The sequence below is a fragment of the Crinia signifera genome, chromosome 5 (genome assembly GCF_055691185.1).
Source record: "Crinia signifera chromosome 5, ASM5569118v1, whole genome shotgun sequence".
Classification (NCBI taxonomy): Eukaryota; Metazoa; Chordata; class Amphibia; order Anura; family Myobatrachidae; genus Crinia; species Crinia signifera.
In genome coordinates this window covers 96,648,407-96,670,140 of record NC_139221.1, presented here as the reverse complement: position 1 = coordinate 96,670,140, position 21,734 = coordinate 96,648,407, and the positions used below count along the sequence as shown (strand labels likewise).

Sequence of the window (21,734 nt, the reverse complement as noted above, 5' to 3'; positions counted from 1 at the left end):
CAGCGGATGTCATCTACCCGCCCTCTTCCTGTACAGGATGCTGCAGATCTAAGACCCCAGAGAGTGCCTTACAATAGATCTGCGAGCACTAGAGAAATCATTCAATGGTCGGCAACCATCAAATTATTTCTGCCCCCCACGCTAGCTGCAAATGGATGTTTATGCAAAACATCTATTCGCATGCATGCGGGTGGTATCTGCAGGCAGGCGTTCGTGCAGCATTTAGATGATCCCCAAAGCTGCAAATTTCGCAGCTTTGCAGGTCAATCAGAATGATTTCCTATATCTCCAAAAGGATAAAAATACACCAGAGATGTTGCAAAGAAGGGCAACCAAAATCACACAACTTACCTGGAAATGCTGAAAAAAACCCAATATGTATCGTTTAGAGCAGAGAAGGGAAAGGGGGATATGATAGACACTTTCACATATTTTAGAGGTTTTAACAAGGTCCAGGAGGAAAATGCTCATTCAAATGAAGGGAAGTAGTAGAACATGAGGACATGCACTGAAACTATATGGAGGTAGGTTCAGGGGAAAAATGACTTAACAGAAAGGGTAGTGGACAAATGCAATAGATAGTAGAACAATTTAAACATGCATGGGATAGTCCAAAGGATATTCTTACATAGAAATAAGCCTCAAATAGGGTTTAAGGGTAATATGGTGAACACATGGTTCGATTTAATCAATTTTTCTATAAAATTTTGCTTAAAAAATAGACCCAAGTCCAACAGGGTGTAAACTGCGTTGTCAGGACTCACTCATCGCTGTGGGCTGTGGGGAGAGACACTGCGAAGACAGTGAATTTTGTGCAATGCTCAACATTTTAAGCAATTAGAAAGTAGCATTTAACAATATCCAAGTCTTTTAAACTTCACTTTCAAAATTAGTGATATCATACAATAATTTCTTTAAAAAAAAAAAAAAGAGAGAGGCAAATTATCCCCTCATTGTGTTAGCCAACACATGAGCACGAGCACCCATTTTCTCTTTCTTTCTCTTTTTAATTGTATTTCATTCATGCTTATATTCAGTTATTATGTACGTACTTATAATTTATACATATATTTAACCATGTAAGTTGGCATATTGTAATGGATTCCCAATGAAGGTGCTGTATTACTGTATGTCCTATGTTATCTTGTTTATCATCACATGTAATATCTGATATTATTAATTCATATCTATACCTTACACTTTTATACACATTGTTTGCTTCAATAAAATAAATAGAAATTTTTTTTTTTTTTAGAGAATATATACTTTTTTTGTTCGATTTAATTCTAGTAGGATATCTTGAACTTACTGTTTCCCATTCTCCATAATATTGTATATATTTTCTGTATTGTGGGTCTGAACTTTTTTTTTTTATAGGTCAGAAAGTACATCTGGCTCATCTCCTCCATTTAGCTTGCCTGTGACTCTAGTTAGACGGTAAGTATTTCTTCTTGTTATATGTAATATACCATAAAGTTTTAGCATTACTGTCGCCACATTATTTTCACTTATTTAAATTTGAGATGTTCTTTACCACAGGGGAACCCAGTGATTTACTCTGGGATACAGCTGGCTTGCAATGGCAACTACAGAGCTAATAGCTATAGTTGTTGTTTTTACTGCTGGCAAATATATTGTAGCACTTTTTTAGTGTATATTTCTATAGACATGTAGTCGATGCTTTAACCCCCGCGTCGGCCGCTCACCCAATTCTACGTTTCGGGGGAATCCTCACTGTCAGATGACTGCGAGGATTCCCCCAAAAAGCAAGGGTCACGGCTAATGCAGGGGAGCCCAGTGCATTTAGCCACGAGCCTCACTGTTTTAGTTTCCGCACACACTGTTTCCCCTTTTCTGCAAAAACCTAACGACGTGGAAACAGCGTGTGCAGGGGGTCAGTCGAATATTGACCGTGCGAGCTGTGACAGCAAGCAGTCAGCACTGATCACCCTAACAGCTTGCAAAAAACATTAACTATACCCCATAGCGGTTGTATTCAATCCCGGGTGCTATTTTCACCTGGTGGAAATAGCATCCGGTTCCAACATTGAATGGAACGAATGATATTTGACCTAATAATGTGAGCTCCGTTCTTCTGACATTGGCTAAAATGGGTGCTAATAGATGGAAACGGCCGTGGATTTAACAATTCAGATTCTATTGCAGGCGAGTCCTGGACGGGGTTGAATACTGAATACTGTCAGACGCTATTTCTACACCCGGCATAAATTGCAGCCGGGATTTGAATACCCCTATATGGTTCTACTTATTCTTATATTGTAATGCCTTTGGAATCCGGTCCCTGCCATGTTTACTTAGCAATTATTAAGGGAGAGATTAACTGAACCTTCCTATATTTGATACAGATAATTAGTAATATGGACAAACTTAAATAGCTTTGTCTGATGCATTTGTGAATTATTTGGCTGTATTCGTTATTGCCACTTGCAGTTATATTTTTATATAACATTGTTATTTTTACTCTATATAATGCGGAAATAATTTGTTTAGAACAAATTCCTTTGCCGAAAGTTGTAAAACAAAATGAAACATCCCATATTACACCAACAGTGCTCTTAATTAGCCTTTTGTGTCTGCAAGCCTGTAAGTATATCGGTTACCTTCATTTCAGATTCCACCTTCCTGTTAGTGGGAGTACTCACCATGCAGTGAGTCCATACACTATGTCTTCTCCACTGTCCTCAGAATGGATAACCGTAAAGCCTGTGTCAGACATGCTTCGTATGGCATGGAACCTTTCCTGGTATCAAGGGATAGATAACTTCTTGTCAAATCCAGAAAATGAAACTGAAAAGTAAGTCCTCAATCTGTGTCTACAGAATGGGAAGAACTCTGTCAGCTAAAGAAACAATGATTTATTACACACAGATCCTATGCATACTGCATGTATTACTCACATTTTCTATATATAAAGGGATATTATACTGTAGTAGTACTGGCTTTATAGAAGGAAACAAGCGTGCTCAGTTACATTCATATAAGCAGCAGAATACCCAACTGAATTCAACATTAATTTGTTTTTTCCTCTTTTAAATGTATTTCATTTAGCGGTTCCTTCTAGATGGGTATGAACGTGTATAGTATTTTTTTCTCATTTAAAGGAGGATGTATCAAACCTTCGATAGAAGTAATATAATGGGTTTCCCCGTTGCAACCAATCGGCTTCTAGAAATTATTAATCTAGTACTGGCTATAAGAGGACAGAAGCAGGCTTGTTGCTTTGGCCAACTTCTCCACTTTATCTTTCTGGAAGGTTTCATACATCTTACCCATAATACTGTTGGGGTTCAAACTCTTTACCAGTCTGAACTCAACTACCTTCGAATATCAGTCAGAATGTTTGCTTCAATCATCCGGCTGGAGAACCGAAATGAAGAGACAACACACACGGAGTATGGTTAAACTCAACAGTGATCTGAAGAACGGGTCGCTTAGGCTTTATATATACTTAAAAAACAGGATATAGTCTTGATATTTAGTATCAAAAGAAATGTGATTGATTACAGGCAGCAATGAAAAGATTTCCAATAATAAAAAGATTACAACCTACATCTGCTCACAAGTAACAATAAATCAGCCATTTCCTTGAGATAATGGTGATCAGGACCGTTTACCAAACAAGGTCAACATCTGTTGTTTTGGTCTGGTCCCTTATCTTCTTCAAGGACAAGTTCTTGTAGAAGGTCCAGCTGGTTTCAGTATGACATTGTCTTTCCAAACCACAACATGTCCTTGTGTTTCTGAACCTCTGGAATGTGCTTCCCTTGTAGAATACTTTAAGCTTATACTATGGTTTTAAGGATACAGTAATCATGCATATATTGAATAAAAGTCAGACTCAATGCTTAACTTTACCTTTACCCTATCAATACATACTTGCTGCCCTCTGGAAGCCAGGTTGGTACAGTGGATGCAGTGACAAAAGGGGGTGTAGGGGGGGGTACATGTAGAATAGCGGGTGGAACAGCCAGTGTGAGCTCACTGTTGTGTTTATTTTGGTTCCGTCCCCTCTACACAATGCAGAGATTACTAGCTGTGTGAGACAGGGAGCGTGGCCACAATGACGCATCATCAAACTGCCCACTTTAGACAACTGTGTGAGGATGCTTTTGGCAGGTGCTGGGGTGCGGACAAGTGCTGTCCAGCCAGGAGACTTGCCTTCTCTTCTGGGAGACCGAGAGCACCACTCGATTTTCGGGAGCCTTCCGGCAGTTTGGGGAAAATAGACAAGTATGCTTTAATAACTGGTGAACAATGACCTTATTGTGGCACAGAGCTGTTTTTTTGAAAGAAGGCAAATATATTACTTAATTGGAGATACAATATTGTTGTATGGTTACTTGAACACTGCCTAAACCTTAAGGGTGAGGTTCCTCCTAATCTCTGATTTATAATGACTTTTCCAGTAATTTACTTAATATTTATATTTTTCAGTTTGTAGCGTAATAGTTTGTTTTTAGACATAACATAACAAAATGCTACATGTTTGTCAGAATTGTATTGCTTCACCTGTGAGTATACAAGTAATACCAGCACTGTTTTTCTCTCTATCAAGTTTTTTAGCTACATTAAAATTATCCCCAGAAGAAGTTCTGACATTGAAGATGACACACTCAGCCAGTGGACTGCAAGATTGTCTGAGTTATATCGTTCAGGCTGTGTCTCATGGGGAAGTTCGCTCTGCTGTTGCTAGGATGAATTTTTATCTCCTAAATGACAGACTGGTTCTAAACTGCCTCACTGACTATAACATGTCTTCCTTGAAGTATTTGCCTTGGCATACCGCACTGAGCAGGTGAGACTCGCTGCACAATTTTAATATCTGCTTGATATGCATAAAATATGCACACACATGCACAGTGATTAAAGCGGTGGGCACAAGGATCCCTTTACTATCCAGAGTATTTACTTAAACTTTGTGACTCAAATGATAGATAGATAGATAGATATGGAAATAATGTTATCTGGACAGGCGACCTGGGTTTTGTGTATATGAGTTAATGAGACTGGTCCAAAGGATATATAAATATACAAAATTATATTTATTATGAACAATAAGAGAAAAGGTAAAAATCAGATTAAAAAAAAGACACGCAAGAAATAAAATCATCTAAAGCATAAAAAAAATTGTTTCCTTGTAAAGACTTCCTCATGGGGGATATGTATACATGGTACTTGTTTCCTAGCAGGGCATCCACTAAGCAAATAGCTTAGTGTGCTATTCTGCGTAGGAAAATCGCATCGCATCACGTACCATCTATAGTGCTGTGCGATGTCCATGTTAACTGCACAGGAGTGCTTATACAATGAAATATTGCATAGGATCGCATGGCAACAAATTCGATGCGATATTTGATTGTACGTGCCATGAGATGTGATGAGTGCTTACAATGAGATGTGATGGGTGCTTACAATGAGATGTGATGGGTGCTTACAATGAGATGTGATGCTATGTGATGTGATGGGTGCTTACACCTGCACCTACGTCATTGTTTATCGTCAACCCCAGTATCCACGCCACCCCGAAGCGTGGCGATCGCAGCGGAACGTGTCCTCCGACCTTTCCATACCCCCACTATCCACGTCGGCGTGGAGTTGATCTTAGATAGTGTGGCGAGGGGACGCGGATAACTTTACATGTATTCCGCGTCCCCGCGCGGGGCTCGCTGCTCTCGCCACGCTTCGAGCTCAGTGTCTTGCTGCGCTCGCCACACTATCTAAAATCAACTCCACGCTGACGTGGATAGCAGGGGTATGAAAAGGTCGGAGGACGCGGGTGGCGTTGATACTGGGGTTGACGCTAAACAATGGCGTAGGTGCAGGTGCTTACAATTGTAAGCACTCATCACATCACATACTATGCACACATAGCATCACATCTCATTGTAAGCCCCCATCACATCTCATGGCATGGGTGCTTGTACAATCAAATATCACATCGCATGGTAAAAACGTACCATGCGGTGTGATGAGATGCGATTTTACTACGTTTGGGTACATAAGAAATCTGGGCGCCCTGCTAGGAAACAAGTACCGTATACATACATATATATATACACACACACACACACACTAGTCACCTAGGTACATCTATTTTGTGCAGTAAAGTCCCTTTCAGCAGTGTCTGCAAGGTAAAATAATGTATCACCACATGAATGCCAACATGGAATAACTTTTAAGGTATAATAAGTTTTAATAGTTGGAGCCTGCAATTTGCATTGATTTTTTTTTCTACTTTTCACTAATGAACTCATTCTACCAGACCCTATGAATGAGAAATGTGGATTGTATTCCTGCAATTAAACCATTTCTCCACATAAAAGGAAATAAAATGTACTATAGTCAACTATAGTTTACCCTTGCCATCTGTTCAAGTACTTCTGCCTGCCTGCAGCTTGTGCTTATATTCTCTTGTCACCTAGTTGTGCTGAACAAAATGCAGAGTAAACCACAGTTGGGTTCTCTCCTCCTCTCTATAATGAACAGGCCAATGATTTGCAGTTGACCCTGCATCTCCAAGTTCTTCTGAAGTAATGGTGGCCATACACTGTGCGATAGCACCGTGCAATGCGATGCGCACTCCCGCAGGCATCGCATTGCACAGTACAAAAAGTATGTGCTGCACATACTTTTTGTACTGCCCGCAGATCGCATTGCATGCAAAATGCATGCATTGCGATGCGATCTAGCCCATAAAGGGTGCAATTATCACACCGTGCATGGGCACCTTAAGGTTGATGGACAACACAGATGCTAGGCCTGGAGACAGTCACTGGCTGGTAAGTGGATGACGAGGGTGACCAGCAGTAAATACTATTTATTATTAATTGTATTTTTATCATGGGAAGCACATACTGTAGTTATTTTTTGGTTTCTATTAAAATGCCCTTACATTTTTATGGTTACAGGTATGTCTTTTTTTAACGGCTTGGAGTAGCATATAATAAATATACTGTAATTTTTGAATTTCCTCTGTGTAACTAAAACATATCTTAAGAAGCTTTTGTGATCGCACAAACAAGAAAGAGTGCATGTAAAATTGTCACAGAGGCCACCTCTATCCTCTGTTACTAACTCATTGAGTACATGTTTGTTTGACTAAATGTATTAATTAAATACAGAAAAAAATAACCTTCATGACCCAGGGTTGAATATCCTCCTAACTTTGGACTTTAGTCCACATCGAATAGAAAGTGACCCTGAATCACACCCGTGTGTACACTACTTTACACCACCTTTAATTAAATTAAACACTGCACAAAGAATGTAACATGGTCCAAATGTGTGCTTGTCTCTGTCTGTTTGTCTGTCTGTCTATCTATCTTTGTATGCAGATTTATATTTTATTTATGTGTCCTCAAGTTTTAAATGTAGTTTTGCTGAAAGCTTTAAATCTAGCTACTATAAAAATTGCTGTGCTGCTGCTGCTGCGGCAGTCTCCATTGCCTCTAGCACAAGAAAAGTTAATGTTTGTTCTTTCTCCTCTGTAGGTTTTTGCTGGTTCAACCAGCATGTACTGAAGATGAAAAGCTACTGGCAGATGTGATAAGTTTCCTAAACAAGATCCTGAGAGAACAGAGTAGAGGCTCAGATACACAGGATCTCCAATGGATACTAGATATGCTATTTAAACAAGTAAGAACAGTTCCTTAGAGTGTTGCAATTGCCACTTCTGACAGATGATGCAGCATTAACATCCATGGCCAATAAAGATAATTTAGCTGTAAAGAGTATACATTTATTTTGTTCACCTGCCAATGCAATTCTGGTGGGAGCACTGAATCTGTCTATACAATGCTCCAGGCCTCAATAAAAAAAGCAAACACTGCAGCAAGAGTGACATTGTATGATAATCAGAAAACATTATTATTTGGTTGCTAGCACACAGAACCATTCATCCTGAGTATTTTTAGTCATATTATTCTGCCTTGCATTTATGTGCTAGTGCAGTACTGGGAAAATGTGCTTTCAATATTCTTTTTATTCTTGCATATGACACTATAAGATACACTGTGCTGTCTATTTTTATAAATGTTGAAGGTAGACCATTAACGCAGTATCTGATCATTTAAATGTGCTGAGGAAATATATTCCCCATGTATAGATACTTTTCATGAAGACTTAATTCACATACATACGATCTGCAAACTTTGCAGAAAAATATATTCTGAATGATTTTCTAGGTAAATACATAAAAGAAAAATTGTGGTGGAAACAATTCACTAATGCTGGGTACACATTCAATGATATTTTGAACGTTGTGGCCGATTCCTATGGGTCATAACTTTAATCATTCACATCATCCAGTGTGTACGCACTATTTTGCGCTTCCATGAGTCATTCCATGGTATCGCCATTGTTTTTAATCATATCTCGGAGTGGGTATGGTTATCTGGAGCAGATTACTGGAAAAAGGGTCTATAAATGCAGTATCAGACTGGGTGATTGTTATGCCTGTCCTTCTTTTTCTTGGTCTCTTACACATATACAGCAGTATACTATTACCCGCAATTTATAATTGCAGGTAATTGGCTTGTTGGGAGCTATACAGTACATACATTACCTCTTGTATATGTACATATACAACCAGTGTATGTATATGTACATACACTGCTGCTCTCATATATAATATACTACTCCTGCACCAGCAACAATTAACATCTTATCACTGCTCCTTGTTTCCCTGCTTATGGTAAGTGGGTTAGCAGTTCACACTGGTCCCCGGTGTGCTGCAACTGTCTCCTTGTGTATGTTACTGCTCTCGCTGCTGCTCGTGGGGGTTGCAGCTTCTCATTACGGCTTCCACTAGGGTAGAGTAGGGGAAACTGGGGGTGGGGTGGGGTGGGGTGGGGGGAGGGCTATGCAGGATCCAGTTGCTGCCACTGGCCAGCTAGGTGCTACTGTGCAGGCTGGACAAGCGGATGCCACCGCTGCTTTCCTTCTTTCCACCCCAGGAGCACACGGTGGTGTTATGAGGTCTATTAAGAAAACAAAACATTCGATTGTTGCAGTGGGGTGGCGTGCTTGGCTAATGGTCCCCATAACGAGGACACCTCCTGCACCGTCTCTAGTTACGCCACTGACTTCAATGTTTGATGTATTAAGTATGCGTGTTGTATGTTAGGTTACTTCTACTACTTTTTTTTGTGTATGTGCTTTACTAGATCTGCATTCTTTTATACTTTAGGTTTCATTTGCTCATTTACTCTCCTACTTTATAAATAAAGTTAAAGTAAAATACAATAAATCCTATAACACATTTAGAAGTTCAAGATCTTGAAACTAGGGTGTGATTATGAGGATAAAAGAATCTCCTACACCACTTTTACACATGACAGTTACCCGGTATTTTAAGTGCCGGGTCATTTTGATAGATGCAGTCTGACCCCCTTTCACACTGAGCAACAAGTTACCGAGTTAAAAATGTCAACCCAGTAATTTGCTGAATTACATGGGTATTTTTTCAGTGTGAAAGGGTTAACCCAGGTAACAAATCCCACTTTATCACTTTTTGATGATGATTAGTGTTGAAAGAAACCCAGAGTGGTAGGGTCAAAATAAAAGTGAAGTGTCAGAGAGTTAGGTAAGTGAAAATGGTTGCTTAGTGTTAGAAGTGTTCAAAATCGTTAAAAAAAATAGATGTGTCAAATTGTGCTTTCCTAGTCCTTTATGTAGAACTGCACATAAGTAAAGAAGGCCATGCTGAAATAAGCAATAATAGAATAAAATATGTAGCAAACCACTGAAGTTAGGAGATAGTAGTGGGGTTACTAAGACATTTAGGGTGAGATTTAATAGGATGAGAGATTCAGAAAGTGAGAGATTTGGTGAGAGATCTCCAGGTTTTTTTTTAAAGCGGCAATCATTTACACTGCAAAACCAGTTTGATTTTGCAGTGTAAATGATTGCCACTTTAAAAAAACTGGAGATCTCTCACCAAATCTCTCACTTTTCTGGATCTCTCATCCTATTAAATCTCACCCTTAATTTTAAAACTATCCACTTTTTTAAACACGAATAGAGATGCAATTTAAATAATTGTAAACAATTGTTGTAGCTGATGGTCAGATTGGCGTAGTGGATAGGAAAGGTTTGTAGTAAAAATGGTAGGTTATGCTGTAATAAATAGTGATGGCGGTGCTTAGATATTTTAACATTTCTTTATACAAATTTCAGTTTTAAAATTAATTAATATTCTTTTGTAGTTTCGAAAGATCAGTAGATTTGCTGAAAGAATATTTGCACTTTGTTTTTAAGCATCGTTTTCTTACTTTTTACACTGGTTTTGAAAAAACAATTGTTTTTTTTTTTTTGTTTATATTTCGGGGGACTGCTATACCGTAGTTGACAGTAGATATAATTAATGATGAGTAGTTACGTTATAAATACAATTTTAAGTGTGCAGCTGCAAACGTTTACAGTTTCTGGCCGCACAGCTGACATTGTGTTCTGTACAGTGAAATGCCTTTACCAATAATTATGTTGTGAGATACACTGTGTAATTTCTGTTACTACATACATGGGAAAATAAATAATATAATGTAGGTCTGTATGTATCTCTTTGCTGTTATATTGTAGTTTTCTTTATTTATGACAACAAATTTGAGCACCTAGTGATAATTGGAATGTTCCGTGCCATTAATTTAATGTGCTATGTATGATTTGTACTGCAATCAGGCGCAGGTCTTTACTAACATCATTATATAATACTGTACCTTAGTGAGAGAATCGCAAGACACACAATTCTAATTTACATATTACTTTTCAGAGTCCAAGTCCACTACTAGATCTAATCATCCAGAAAGAGCAGACCGCCAAGAAGGACTTGGATGATACACAAGCAGCTGTGAGGCAGCATCTGCAGAAAGAGCTGATGGTGTTTTTTAACACGCTAATGCTCTGTTTAGCTTCAGTTACTGATCGGTAAGTGCCAACTTGCATTTTAAATCTAGATTTTGAGTATGCTGGATTAGTCACACAGGGCTTTAAGGACATTTGACGTTGCTGTTGATTTATGAACCATTAAGATTGGAACATTTCTTTGCTTACTTGTTTGTTTTTCGCCAAGCAGTAAATTAGACGCTGCTTTGTGAATCTTGCTTCTTATTTTTTTTAATGTTTAGCTCTGAATTATGAAGCTTGAAAGTATAATAATGGTCGTTTGTTTATGTGGACCGCTAACCTTTTCTTACTCTTCAAGTACATAGCCACTGCCACTGAATTTAGTTCTACCTAGAAACTTTCACACTTCTACTCAACTGAAGTCAACCAGGGCAAAGAGTGTTACAGATGTAGCCGGTTTAATTTAGCCAGACAACGCACTGTGTCTGCCTGCCTCGGTGCGCCATTTGCAGAGAATGGGACACGCACCTAACCCCATTCGCGGTAATGGGGCTCTTTCTCGGCGAATGGCACACCAAGGAGGGCAAACACAGCGCGTTGTCGGGCTGATTGAAAACGGCTCCATCTGTGTTTGCGCTCTTAGAAACCACAAGGATGTAGACTGGGCACTTATATACCAATAGCAGAATTTCAAGGTGACTTCTAGTGTTTGTAATTTTACTGTACAAATGTGCAGTATTCTTTTATAATACACAAGTTTTCCTATAATCCTACTACTACTGTATAATCCTACTACAGTAAAGGTGGATCTATATATTGGATATTGATTTTAACTGTCCAGTTTTATTAAAGCACCTTTTAATAAAAAAAAAAATAACACAAAATCTGTTTTTAATATGATTTGATAAATAAATGCTCTGAACTCACTGCTCATCCAGTAATTATTTCCAGTGGTTTATTTCCAGTGATTTATACATGGCTAACCTTGACACTCCAGATGTTATTGAACTACACATCCCAGCATGCTCTGCTACAGTTTTGCTATTTAGCCATGCTAAAACTGAAGCAGGGCATGCTGGGATGTGTAGTTTAACAACATCTTGAGTGTCAAGGTTAGCCATCAAGGCTCTATGCTAATCCCACACTTTAGGCTTTGTGGTTGGCATGATCTCTCTCCGTTAATTCTTGAGCCAACATCATTTGGATGCCGATTTAAATTGGCATGCAAAATCCTCCTCAAACTCTGACTTGATATACCTAGCCCTATGGCATGCTTACTTGCGGAACGTTTTGGCGATCACTGAATGGATGCCGCATTTCTGGAGTTCTAACGTCTGCCAGGTAATTATCTTTTTAATGTGGATCCAGTTGTTTAGAAATTCAAAACAAAATCGTTTTCCAATCTGGTACAGATGCATTTGAACCAAGTGCAAAAGGTGTACGGAACTCTTTGCATCTCTATGACAGAACAGTTGTTTTCATAATACAATTTAACAACAAAGCCACAACGTTCAACAGCCCAAATCTTGATGTGTAATGAAAATGATAGAGCCTAACCTACCAAATGAGACCTGCACTGCCCCTCTGCCCCTGCTACAACCCACACAGTGCCACCTCCAAATGTGGGAAATCTTTATGACCCAACCTGTATTAAATCACAGCATATGTAAAATAACCTTCTTGGGCCCGTACTGTTTTACCAAATGATTACACTGGACAACAAATTTTAAAAAAAAATTTTGGATCCTAAAAATTACATATGTTAATAGAATTTAGGGTGCTGAAAACAAAAATGACAATGAAATTAAAAGATTTGTTGCCGTTTTATAGTTATTCACATTTGTTGTTTTCCAAAACAAATGACTTAACACACAATATAAACAATAATACAATTCATTACTTTTAATGCCGCTTTCATTTTGCAAGTCGCTTGTACACTATTTCAAGGGCATCTCTGACAAGTGTCCAACATAGGGCCAGTTGCTCTCAGCTTCAAAAGTGATAAAATGGAGAGTGATAAACCACCAGCCAATCAGATCCTACCTGCCATGTCACAGACTGTGTTTGAAAAATGTCAGGCAGGAGCTGATTCATTGGTTGTTTATCACTCTCCATTTTATCACTTTTTTAAGCTTAGTGCATCTGGCCAACAGTCTGCTTGCATTGATGCATTCCATTTCCCCTGGTATCTCTTCTCCATCTCAGAAATATCCTGATGAAAACGTTCACAGTGTTTATCACTAACGGCACCGCAGTTAGCTGGAAAAAATTTAAAGTGAGAATGAAGAAAATGCATCTTAAAGACATATTGCACCCAAGTTTCTCCTATGAGAAATCATATTTTCATATATTTTAAAATGGGAAAATGTCTGCAATGCGTGACCACAGCACTGATCAAAGATAAATTGCTAAGGATTTTGAAAAATTGAACTAATAAACAATTTTAAATATATATTCTTGTTCAGCGCATTGAAATCAGTAAGAATTAGTTTTTTTTACGTACAGTAGGATCCTTTTTGGCTGTTGCCTAGTGTTATCTGCTATAAGGAAATACATTGATTCTCTATTATAATAATATGTAGTATGAAAATATTAGCTGTTGTATAATAACACATACTCTGATTGTTCTAGATATTATTATTTACAGGGAAATTCTACTTGTAGTAAGTGGTGAATTTCCCATTTGGGGCTTGTGCCCAAGGACGGCTCCTGGCTTCTTGTTTCAATATGGTCAATCCACAATTTACAAGTGATTACTCAATGTTTAACTGTACTGTATCATATACCACTTGGAGTGACGTGTACATGGATAATATAAGTACAGACTGCCCTGTAATCTGTTCAAGTTAGTAAATTTGTATACATAATTCATGTAAAATAAAATGTTAAAAATAATAGTTTTTTTTTATGATCAGAATACATAATAACCAAACAATGAAAATACTAAAATGAATCAGGATGGCCGGTGGCAGCCATTATGGTTTGCCTAGGGAAACCCGCTAGTAATTAAATGCAATTATAATTGTATTAATAATTGGATTTCAATTGGCCTATAGTGTGCATAACCTAGCGCAAATGAGAATTTACTCCATGCACAGTAGAATATGGAAGCCAGAACTGTTACTAACAATACAGAATTAATTATTGGTAATGACAGTGTAAAATAATTACACCTCTCTAATAGTTGCATGCATGCTGCTAAGGAGTCTAGACATATCTGTTTCTGCAATGGAATATTTGCCAATAAGAAATCTAATGATAAAATGGCCTCATGCGGATGTCTGCTTTTTTTCCCTTCATTCTTAATGTGATTTTTCATGGTTGATATATTTTCTAATGGTAATTAACCTTTAATAAATGCTATATCAAAAATGAAGTTCCATCTTTTCACTCAGAGTTTAAAAGGGCCATTACTATGTTCCTATTTCCTGCAATCGCTTAAGGTTAGAAATATAGAAAAGGCTGCAATTCTCTCCTTTAGTGAGTAGTGAGGTAGACATCAATCTGTATGCCGCACAGTCACTCTGATACCCCTTTCACACTGAGCCTCAGACCAGAAATATTGCCTAGGCACCCCAGGTTCTGGCTTGCTTAAATGGGATAATGAGGGTCTACTGCCCCTGGAATTAAGCCTGGTCAAGACTAGGGTTTTTACTAGGACTGCCCTAGGTAAGCTGCAGTGTTAAAGGCACTACCTGGGTTATTTGACCTGGGTTGTGTTTAAAAACTGCTGATTGACTAACTGCATACGCAGAGGCCTGCGCAGTGTGACGGTGACAACTTGGGTCCATTTGCAAAGAGGTTTAAGCTGCTGAGACACAGCTTTTATATATTTACCAGTCCCGCACTTTAGAATGAAACCTCTCTATTGGCAGTAATTTTAGTTCCGCTGGGATGTTAGTCCACTATATACAGGGTCCAAATGAGAATCCTCCCTCTGTATTACCTGAGGTGCGCTCCGGGTGCTTTGAAGAGGGAGAAGTCCACAGCCACAGATGATTCAATGGTAAACCGCTCTTGTGCAGATAGTTCTAGCGGTACTTTAGTGAGAGTCGATCAGACAGCTAATGCATTTTACAGTACAGTGTGGAATCGAACTAAAAGTAAGGTTTGCTTTCCATTTAATAATTGTAACGGTTTACATCATTCAGACAAATCCTTAAAATTTTGAAAGTTTTAAACATGCAGTGATAGTGATCATAGTTACGACTCTGTTATGACTTACAGTATGTCAGTGGTTCCCAAACTTTTTTGAATCACGTCACCCCTAATTGTCAGAATTTTTTTTCACGTTACCCACTAGGCCAAATGTTTCTAATAAAGAAAATCAGAAAAAATTATAATTTTAAGTAAATTGTGTTTAGCTCTCATCCTATGTAGTAATGGACAGGATTCACTTCTGTTTGGCCACAATGTGCCTATAACAATGCCTTTGAATTGGTCATGGACCACCATTCCATGACACCCCTGCAAAACCCCCAAGGCACCCCACTAAATTATGCAATAGATAGTTTTTAGTTTAAGGTGGAAGAGGCAATACAATAAGACTGCATTTTAACATAGATAAAGATAATGATCTAATTTAGCAGTTTACTATTGTTAGGAGAAAGATGTTTTTTGTATTATTTGATACAAATTGCCATATAGTACAGTAGGTATGGCTGGAATGGGGAAAGGTGCTAAGACGGGATGTATTTAGAAAGTTCATAGTCACTGTGTTGACTGTGATGAGATTGACAGCAGAATGCTGGAATTCCTATCCCGATGCAATAAAAATGCTATTGTACTTACTGTGCATCCATTATATTTTAGCAGATGCTATTTCCCACGCAGGTTTAAAATTCTTGCATTTAAAAAATACTGCTGTTGGCATTATGCTGTCAATCTCATCATTGTACACAATGTGGCCATCATCATAGCTTATTCATCCCGATTAGAGGGGTTACATGATGCAATAGTTTACTTTCCAAGGGTTGTTAGTACCTTAAAACATAGCTTCACCACCAACACCACACCAATAGATACTTTATATTTTCATTGATGTACTAATTTGTAACATGTCACCTTCATTCAATAGGAAATGTTTAATTGTCGCTGGATCATTCAGGACGCAACTAGCCTTGCAATTGTTACACTGTTTGAAAGTGTCAGATGCTCCACATTTTTATGGACTTCCATCTTTGGCCAGAACACTGAAAGGTATGGTCCATGTCACATCACTGCCAGGATGGAGCTCACATTGCCCATTGACAGAGCCAATGACAATCTGTGTGAAGCTATTGACCAGCCTTCTAGAGGTAAGGGATAATTCTGGACTAAATCACTTATAACATATACAACTATTTTTTAAATAATTTTTACAGTGGCCAAATACAAATAACAGAAAATCCACCAGAGGTTTTCGTTGATCTGAATGGGTGTATGTGTAGTCCCACAGCAGCTGGAAACACACTTATTGCCCATTTCGAAATTAAACTCTAAGCTTCGTTTATACTGTTTTTATTTATAAGTAATTAGCTTATTCAAATAATTATATTATCTTTTATACTTTTAAGAGGTCTAATTTCCTCCTGATTAGCTTTGCCTTAAGTATTTTATGCTTCGTATCACATAAATCTTTTTCTGAAGACATTTAAATGACTTTTGTTGGATTTTATGGGATAAAAATTTGGTACATGTGAGTTATCCGGGCTGCCGATTTTGTCCTTAAGTTTGGTTAACTTAAGGACACCCGACCGATGCGATGCCCACGATTTAGCTCCAAATCGGGGGCATCGCGTCGGTCGTGGCCGTTATAAGGGGCCGCGACGCGATGCCCCCGATTTCCCATAGACAGTAATGTTAAAAGACACGATATCGGGGGCATCGCGTCGGTCGTGGCCGTTATAAGGGGCCGCGACGCGATGCCCACGATTTCCCATAGACAGTAATGTTAAAAGACACGATGGACCCGATTTCCCATAGACAGCAATGTTAAAATAAAATTACAATGTGAAATTGGCCAATATGTTTTTAAAAAAAATGTTTCATGGCCCCCCACCACCGTTAACGCCACCCCGCTATTGACGCCAACCCGAAGCGTGGCGAGCGGCGGCGGTACGCGTCCTCCGACCTTTTCATGCCCTACTATCCACTAGGGCGTGGAGTGAGAATAGAATAGTGTGGCGAGCGCAGCGAGCCACCGAGCCCCGCGAGGGGACGCGGACACCTGTGAAGCCCGCAAGGGCACGCGGATACCTGTGAAGGTGTCCGCGTCCCCTCGCGGGACTCGCTGCGCTCGCCACGCTTCGGGCTCGGTGGCTCGCTGCGCTCGCCACACTATTCTATTCTCACTCCACGCCCTAGTGGATAGTAGGGCATGAAAAGGTCGGAGGACGCGTATCGCCGCCCCTCGCGGGCTCGCTGCGCTCGCCACGCTTCGGGTTGGCGTCAATAGCGGGGTGGCGTTAACAGTGGTGGGGGGCCATGAAACATTTTTTTAAAAAACATATTGGCCAATTTCACATTGTAATTTTATTTTAACATTGCTGTCTATGGGAAATCGGGTCCATCGCGTCTTTTAACATTACTGTCTATGGGAAATCGTGTCGGAAATCGGGTCCATCGTGTCTTTTAACATTACTGTCTATGGGAAATCGTGGGCATCGCGTCGCGGCTCCTTATAACGGCCACGACCGACGCGATTTCGGGCGCGATGAAAAAATCGGCAGCCCGGATAACTCACAAGTACCAAAAATTTTAATTCGTTTTCAGGCCTGATTTAGATCTGGATTCATAGTTACTCAAAATTTTATTATATTTTCTAGCAGGATATTTTTTTTTTCAGTAGGTCTGCATATAATTCAATTTTATGGGTTTTTTTTTGATGCCGAGCGCTTGTTTGTTAACTCGCCGCCGTGCGAGTCAGTACCTACTTCACAGCATGTGTAGTCTTGACAAAAATACCATGGGGTATTGAAACGTTGACCCATTGTGCACATGCTTTACCAGTGATCTTATTAAACACATATCGTTTGTATCAAGTGAGAGAGAGAGAGAGAGAAAAAGAAAAGGAAGACCTAGGGCTTTTGGCAAGTCCCTTTGGAATAAGGCGGCACTCCACGGATTTTGTATAATCAAAGACGATTTTATATGAATCAATCAATACACATAGTGTATTGATTGATTCGTGATAAAGCAAACTTGATAATGATAAAGCAAACAAGAAATGATCACGCTCGCATATGAATACTGTACATCCACTGGGGTGTAATCCAGAACCAAAATAGTCTGTGTTTATAGAAAAAATCAGGAAGCACTCACCAGCATTTATACATATCAGATAAATATATGTGAATTGCCAGCACTCGACTCGTGAAGAAGATGTGGCCCTGTGCCGTTGGTTAGTACCAGCACTGCTGGAACTACTGATACATATACTGTACAGTACGTGAACATCACGGCACTCGGGCCGCAGTGTTCACGTGTATATATATATATATATATATATATATATATATATATATGTATATATATATATGTATATATACAGTATGTGTGTGTCCTAGTTACTGTAGATTAGTTTGAAAGGTCAATAATAGCAGTCCCTGTCTTGGCAGCATACAGTATTTCATTCAGATGCTCTAGAATTCCTTAGTAAGTACAGGCTTGTTTGTGCAGCATTCTCTTGATCCATGCAACGACTTTCATTAATTCTCCTTTCAATTATTATCTTGTTTACAACTCTTCATAATAAGAAGTTACTAACTGAAATATCCAGTTTCATAATAATAGAGTAGGCTATATTTAAAAATGTGTACTTGAATGAGGTATTGTGCAGTTTTATTTTATTTTATGAACACTCCTAAAAGGCAAGCTACCATGAAATTGTTTTCCTCTCATCAGATCATCTCATCGTTTTATGTGGAATGGGGAGGAAATGCTCTTTCCTATATGGGGAAAGGTGTCACGAAGAGCACAGTTTTGTGCTTGCTTCACTTGTCCCATGAGATGACAGCTCAAGCCAGGAACACGGTGAGAGAAGGAAATAATGCTCTTTGTGAGCTGGAATGTGTGGCAAGAGGCATCTGTGTTGTGCCAGAGACACACAAAATGTACTTTTCTTTTTTCTTTCTATCTTTTAATGACATAAGGTCTGTGCTTTATTCCGGCAGTTTTTACTCCTAGAAGCTTCTACATGTTTTTGTTAACTAAAATAATATACATTTATTTAAAATCCCTGTCTTTTATGGTAAGTGTACAATTAAATATTAAGAAGTGCAAAAAAATATGATTTTTCTCCATTATGGAAGGAGTATATTTGTTATCATGCATTGTTCAGTGGTTTGGTTTCCGAAAATATCTTCATCCTTTCCTACCTATCTGATTATGTGCAGATGGTTGTTTGAATCTGTATTTCCTTTGAGGCACTGAAGCAAAATACCAATTAATTCTTCCTTATGGCACACTTTGCTTTTTTAAAATGTTCTACAGCTTTCTTTTGTTTTCGACTTCTATCAGTTTTTTTTTTTTTTAATGGTAAATTTTTTGTATCTGCTCGAAGGAAAGCATAGTAATATAGTAAAATCATATTTGTGTTATATCAAACTTCATGACTATGGCAGATGCAGGGTGTTAATAGTAGCCTATTGTCTGTGAGCTAGTGCAGTGTCAGTATTATGGTATGTAGCGTTGCATATATTGTATGAAATTATGTGTGGTTTTAGCACTTCCGCCTGCCTCTCTGCAGAAGGGAAAAGAATGGGTGTTCTAATGCACATCAGACTGGGATTGAGATGCATTAATGCCAGCGGAAGCTAGATCATTCGCAGGTGGTCAAGGGCAGAGGCAAATAGCGGTTAATGATAGTGACGACTATGACAGATCCTCTTATGAACCATTTTGATTTGCTGATTATGAATGTTCCACTGATACAGTTGGTACTTTTTATATTGCATTGTACTACATTATGCTTTTGTGTGTGTTTTTAGAGTATTTGGTATAAATGTAAAATGCACGTAAAGTGGTATACTGGACCATGAGTTTGTAGGTTGGGACCATTGGAGCTGGCACATAAAACATCTAAAGCTTAGCTTTAAAATCTGATACTCCCCCTTCAACCCAAGCATGCCAGTGTACTTTAAGTGTTTGCAGAATTGTGCATGTTTTTGGTGGGGCTGCTCACCAGCCCTTTGTAGTTAGGATATTTTTGTATTATTATTTGTAAACAGAGTATAATAATAAGTTACTGTGTGAGCAGGTGGAGTCTGGGGTATTGTGCTCAGACCTTCAATCCGCCCTGTCAGAGACCGGGTGGCCACAGGCTTTCGTATGGTTGTCTGTGACTTGTTGTAGCTCGTAGATCAAGTTTGGGTAGCTGACGTGCCTGGTCATTGGTGCTTGTAACAGAGTCACCTACTCCTGGTGTTGCAGTTCCCAATCAGTGTCTGATCTGCCAACGCTTTGTACTATGTAGTGTATGGCATCCATGTTTGAAAAAGTTTCTTTAATTTGGGACACTTTTTTGAGGATTCTAGGTTGTGCGTATCACATAAGTCTTCCTCATTTCAGGGGTCTATTAGTAGTAGTTCGTTTTTAAGGCGCCACAAAGTGTCCTCAGCGCCGTACATAGCAAACAAAAATCAAATTACAAGGTAACTTACAGGGTGTGTTGATAAAATACAGCATAAATAGGGGTATAGCTGGTAGAACTAAAATCAGCATCAGTTCTGAAGTAGGTCTCGAAATTGTCGAGGAGACTGAAGATGAAGTAGAGGAAGGGAAGAACTGGGCAGGAGCGCTGGTGTGGTAAAGAGGTAGGGTGAGTACATGAGGAAGGAGGGCCCTACTCATAAGAGTTAACAGACTTAAAGGAGGTGGTGGATGAACAAAAAACAATAGGATAAGTAGGAACAGATGGGAACGGATGGAAGGGTAGGGTAGGCAGGATAGGAGGAGTGAAAGAGGTTAGGCTAGTCAGAAGAAGTGGGTTTTTAGAGGTTTTGGTGGAGGACGGCAAAATTCCGGAACAATGTCTTCCTCCGAAGACAGCATGGTAGATCAGAATTTGAAACTTTGTGCCTTAAACACCAGCCTATGGGTGGATAATTTTTAGATGGAATTTTTCAGATTGGTGATCTGCATGGAGGCCAACATTTTTTACAGGACATCAGGGGCTTCACGTTCCTGTTTGGGCATGTCATCACTTAACTGTTTCTCAGTCGGAAAGGCTCACTGTCTATGCCAGACCATGCCATACGGTATAGCTAGGCCACTTTGCATTTTTACCAAGATTTTCTGGTGCACCTTATTGAGTTTTAGGAATCGTATATATCTCTCTTGGTTACAGTATAGTAGATCTACAATGTCTAGGTCTACAGTCAAAAGGTTGACCACTATTGGTCGACAGGGTCAAAAGTTCAACAGTCATAAGGGCAACATGGTCACAAGGTCAACATTATGACGTAGAATAATTGTATTAAACCGGCATGATACATATTACTAAATCATCTAAACATTTAATTTGAACATTAAAATTATTAAGCAATCCCTACTGATCTATATTTATCTTTACTATACAGTACGGTTAGAATCACCTTTCATTAATATTGGTATTAAACAATATCTCTGATAACGGGATGCAGTCAAGATCCCAGCGATCGGATTTTTGGCAGTCGAAATACCGACGCCGGGATTCCGACTGCCAGAATCCCGACATATTCTCCCTCTGTGGTGTCCACGACACCCACAGAGGGAGAATAAATTAGTGTGCCGAGCGTAGCGAGCCCGCAAGGGGATGTGTTGCGGTCGGGATCCCGGTGTCTGTATTTTGACCACCAGGATTCTGACTGTCGGGGTCCCATACTGGACCCTTGATAACTATTTTATATACT

At 39.1% G+C, this 21,734-nt stretch overlaps 1 protein-coding gene across 2 annotated transcripts in view; it reads left to right on the top strand.

Moving 5' to 3' along the window:
* Positions 1-21,734, top strand: part of RTTN (rotatin) — a 206,338-nt gene that overhangs the window by 122,025 nt on the left and 62,579 nt on the right. For both annotated transcript variants that reach the window (XM_083187719.1, XM_083187718.1), the window contains 7 exons: positions 1,378-1,437; positions 2,633-2,815; positions 4,577-4,816; positions 7,512-7,656; positions 10,790-10,944; positions 15,941-16,160; positions 18,748-18,876. In XM_083187719.1, coding sequence (XP_083043845.1) covers positions 1,378-1,437; positions 2,633-2,815; positions 4,577-4,816; positions 7,512-7,656; positions 10,790-10,944; positions 15,941-16,160; positions 18,748-18,876 — 1,132 coding nt within the window. The remainder of the gene's footprint in view (positions 1-1,377; positions 1,438-2,632; positions 2,816-4,576; positions 4,817-7,511; positions 7,657-10,789; positions 10,945-15,940; positions 16,161-18,747; positions 18,877-21,734) is intronic.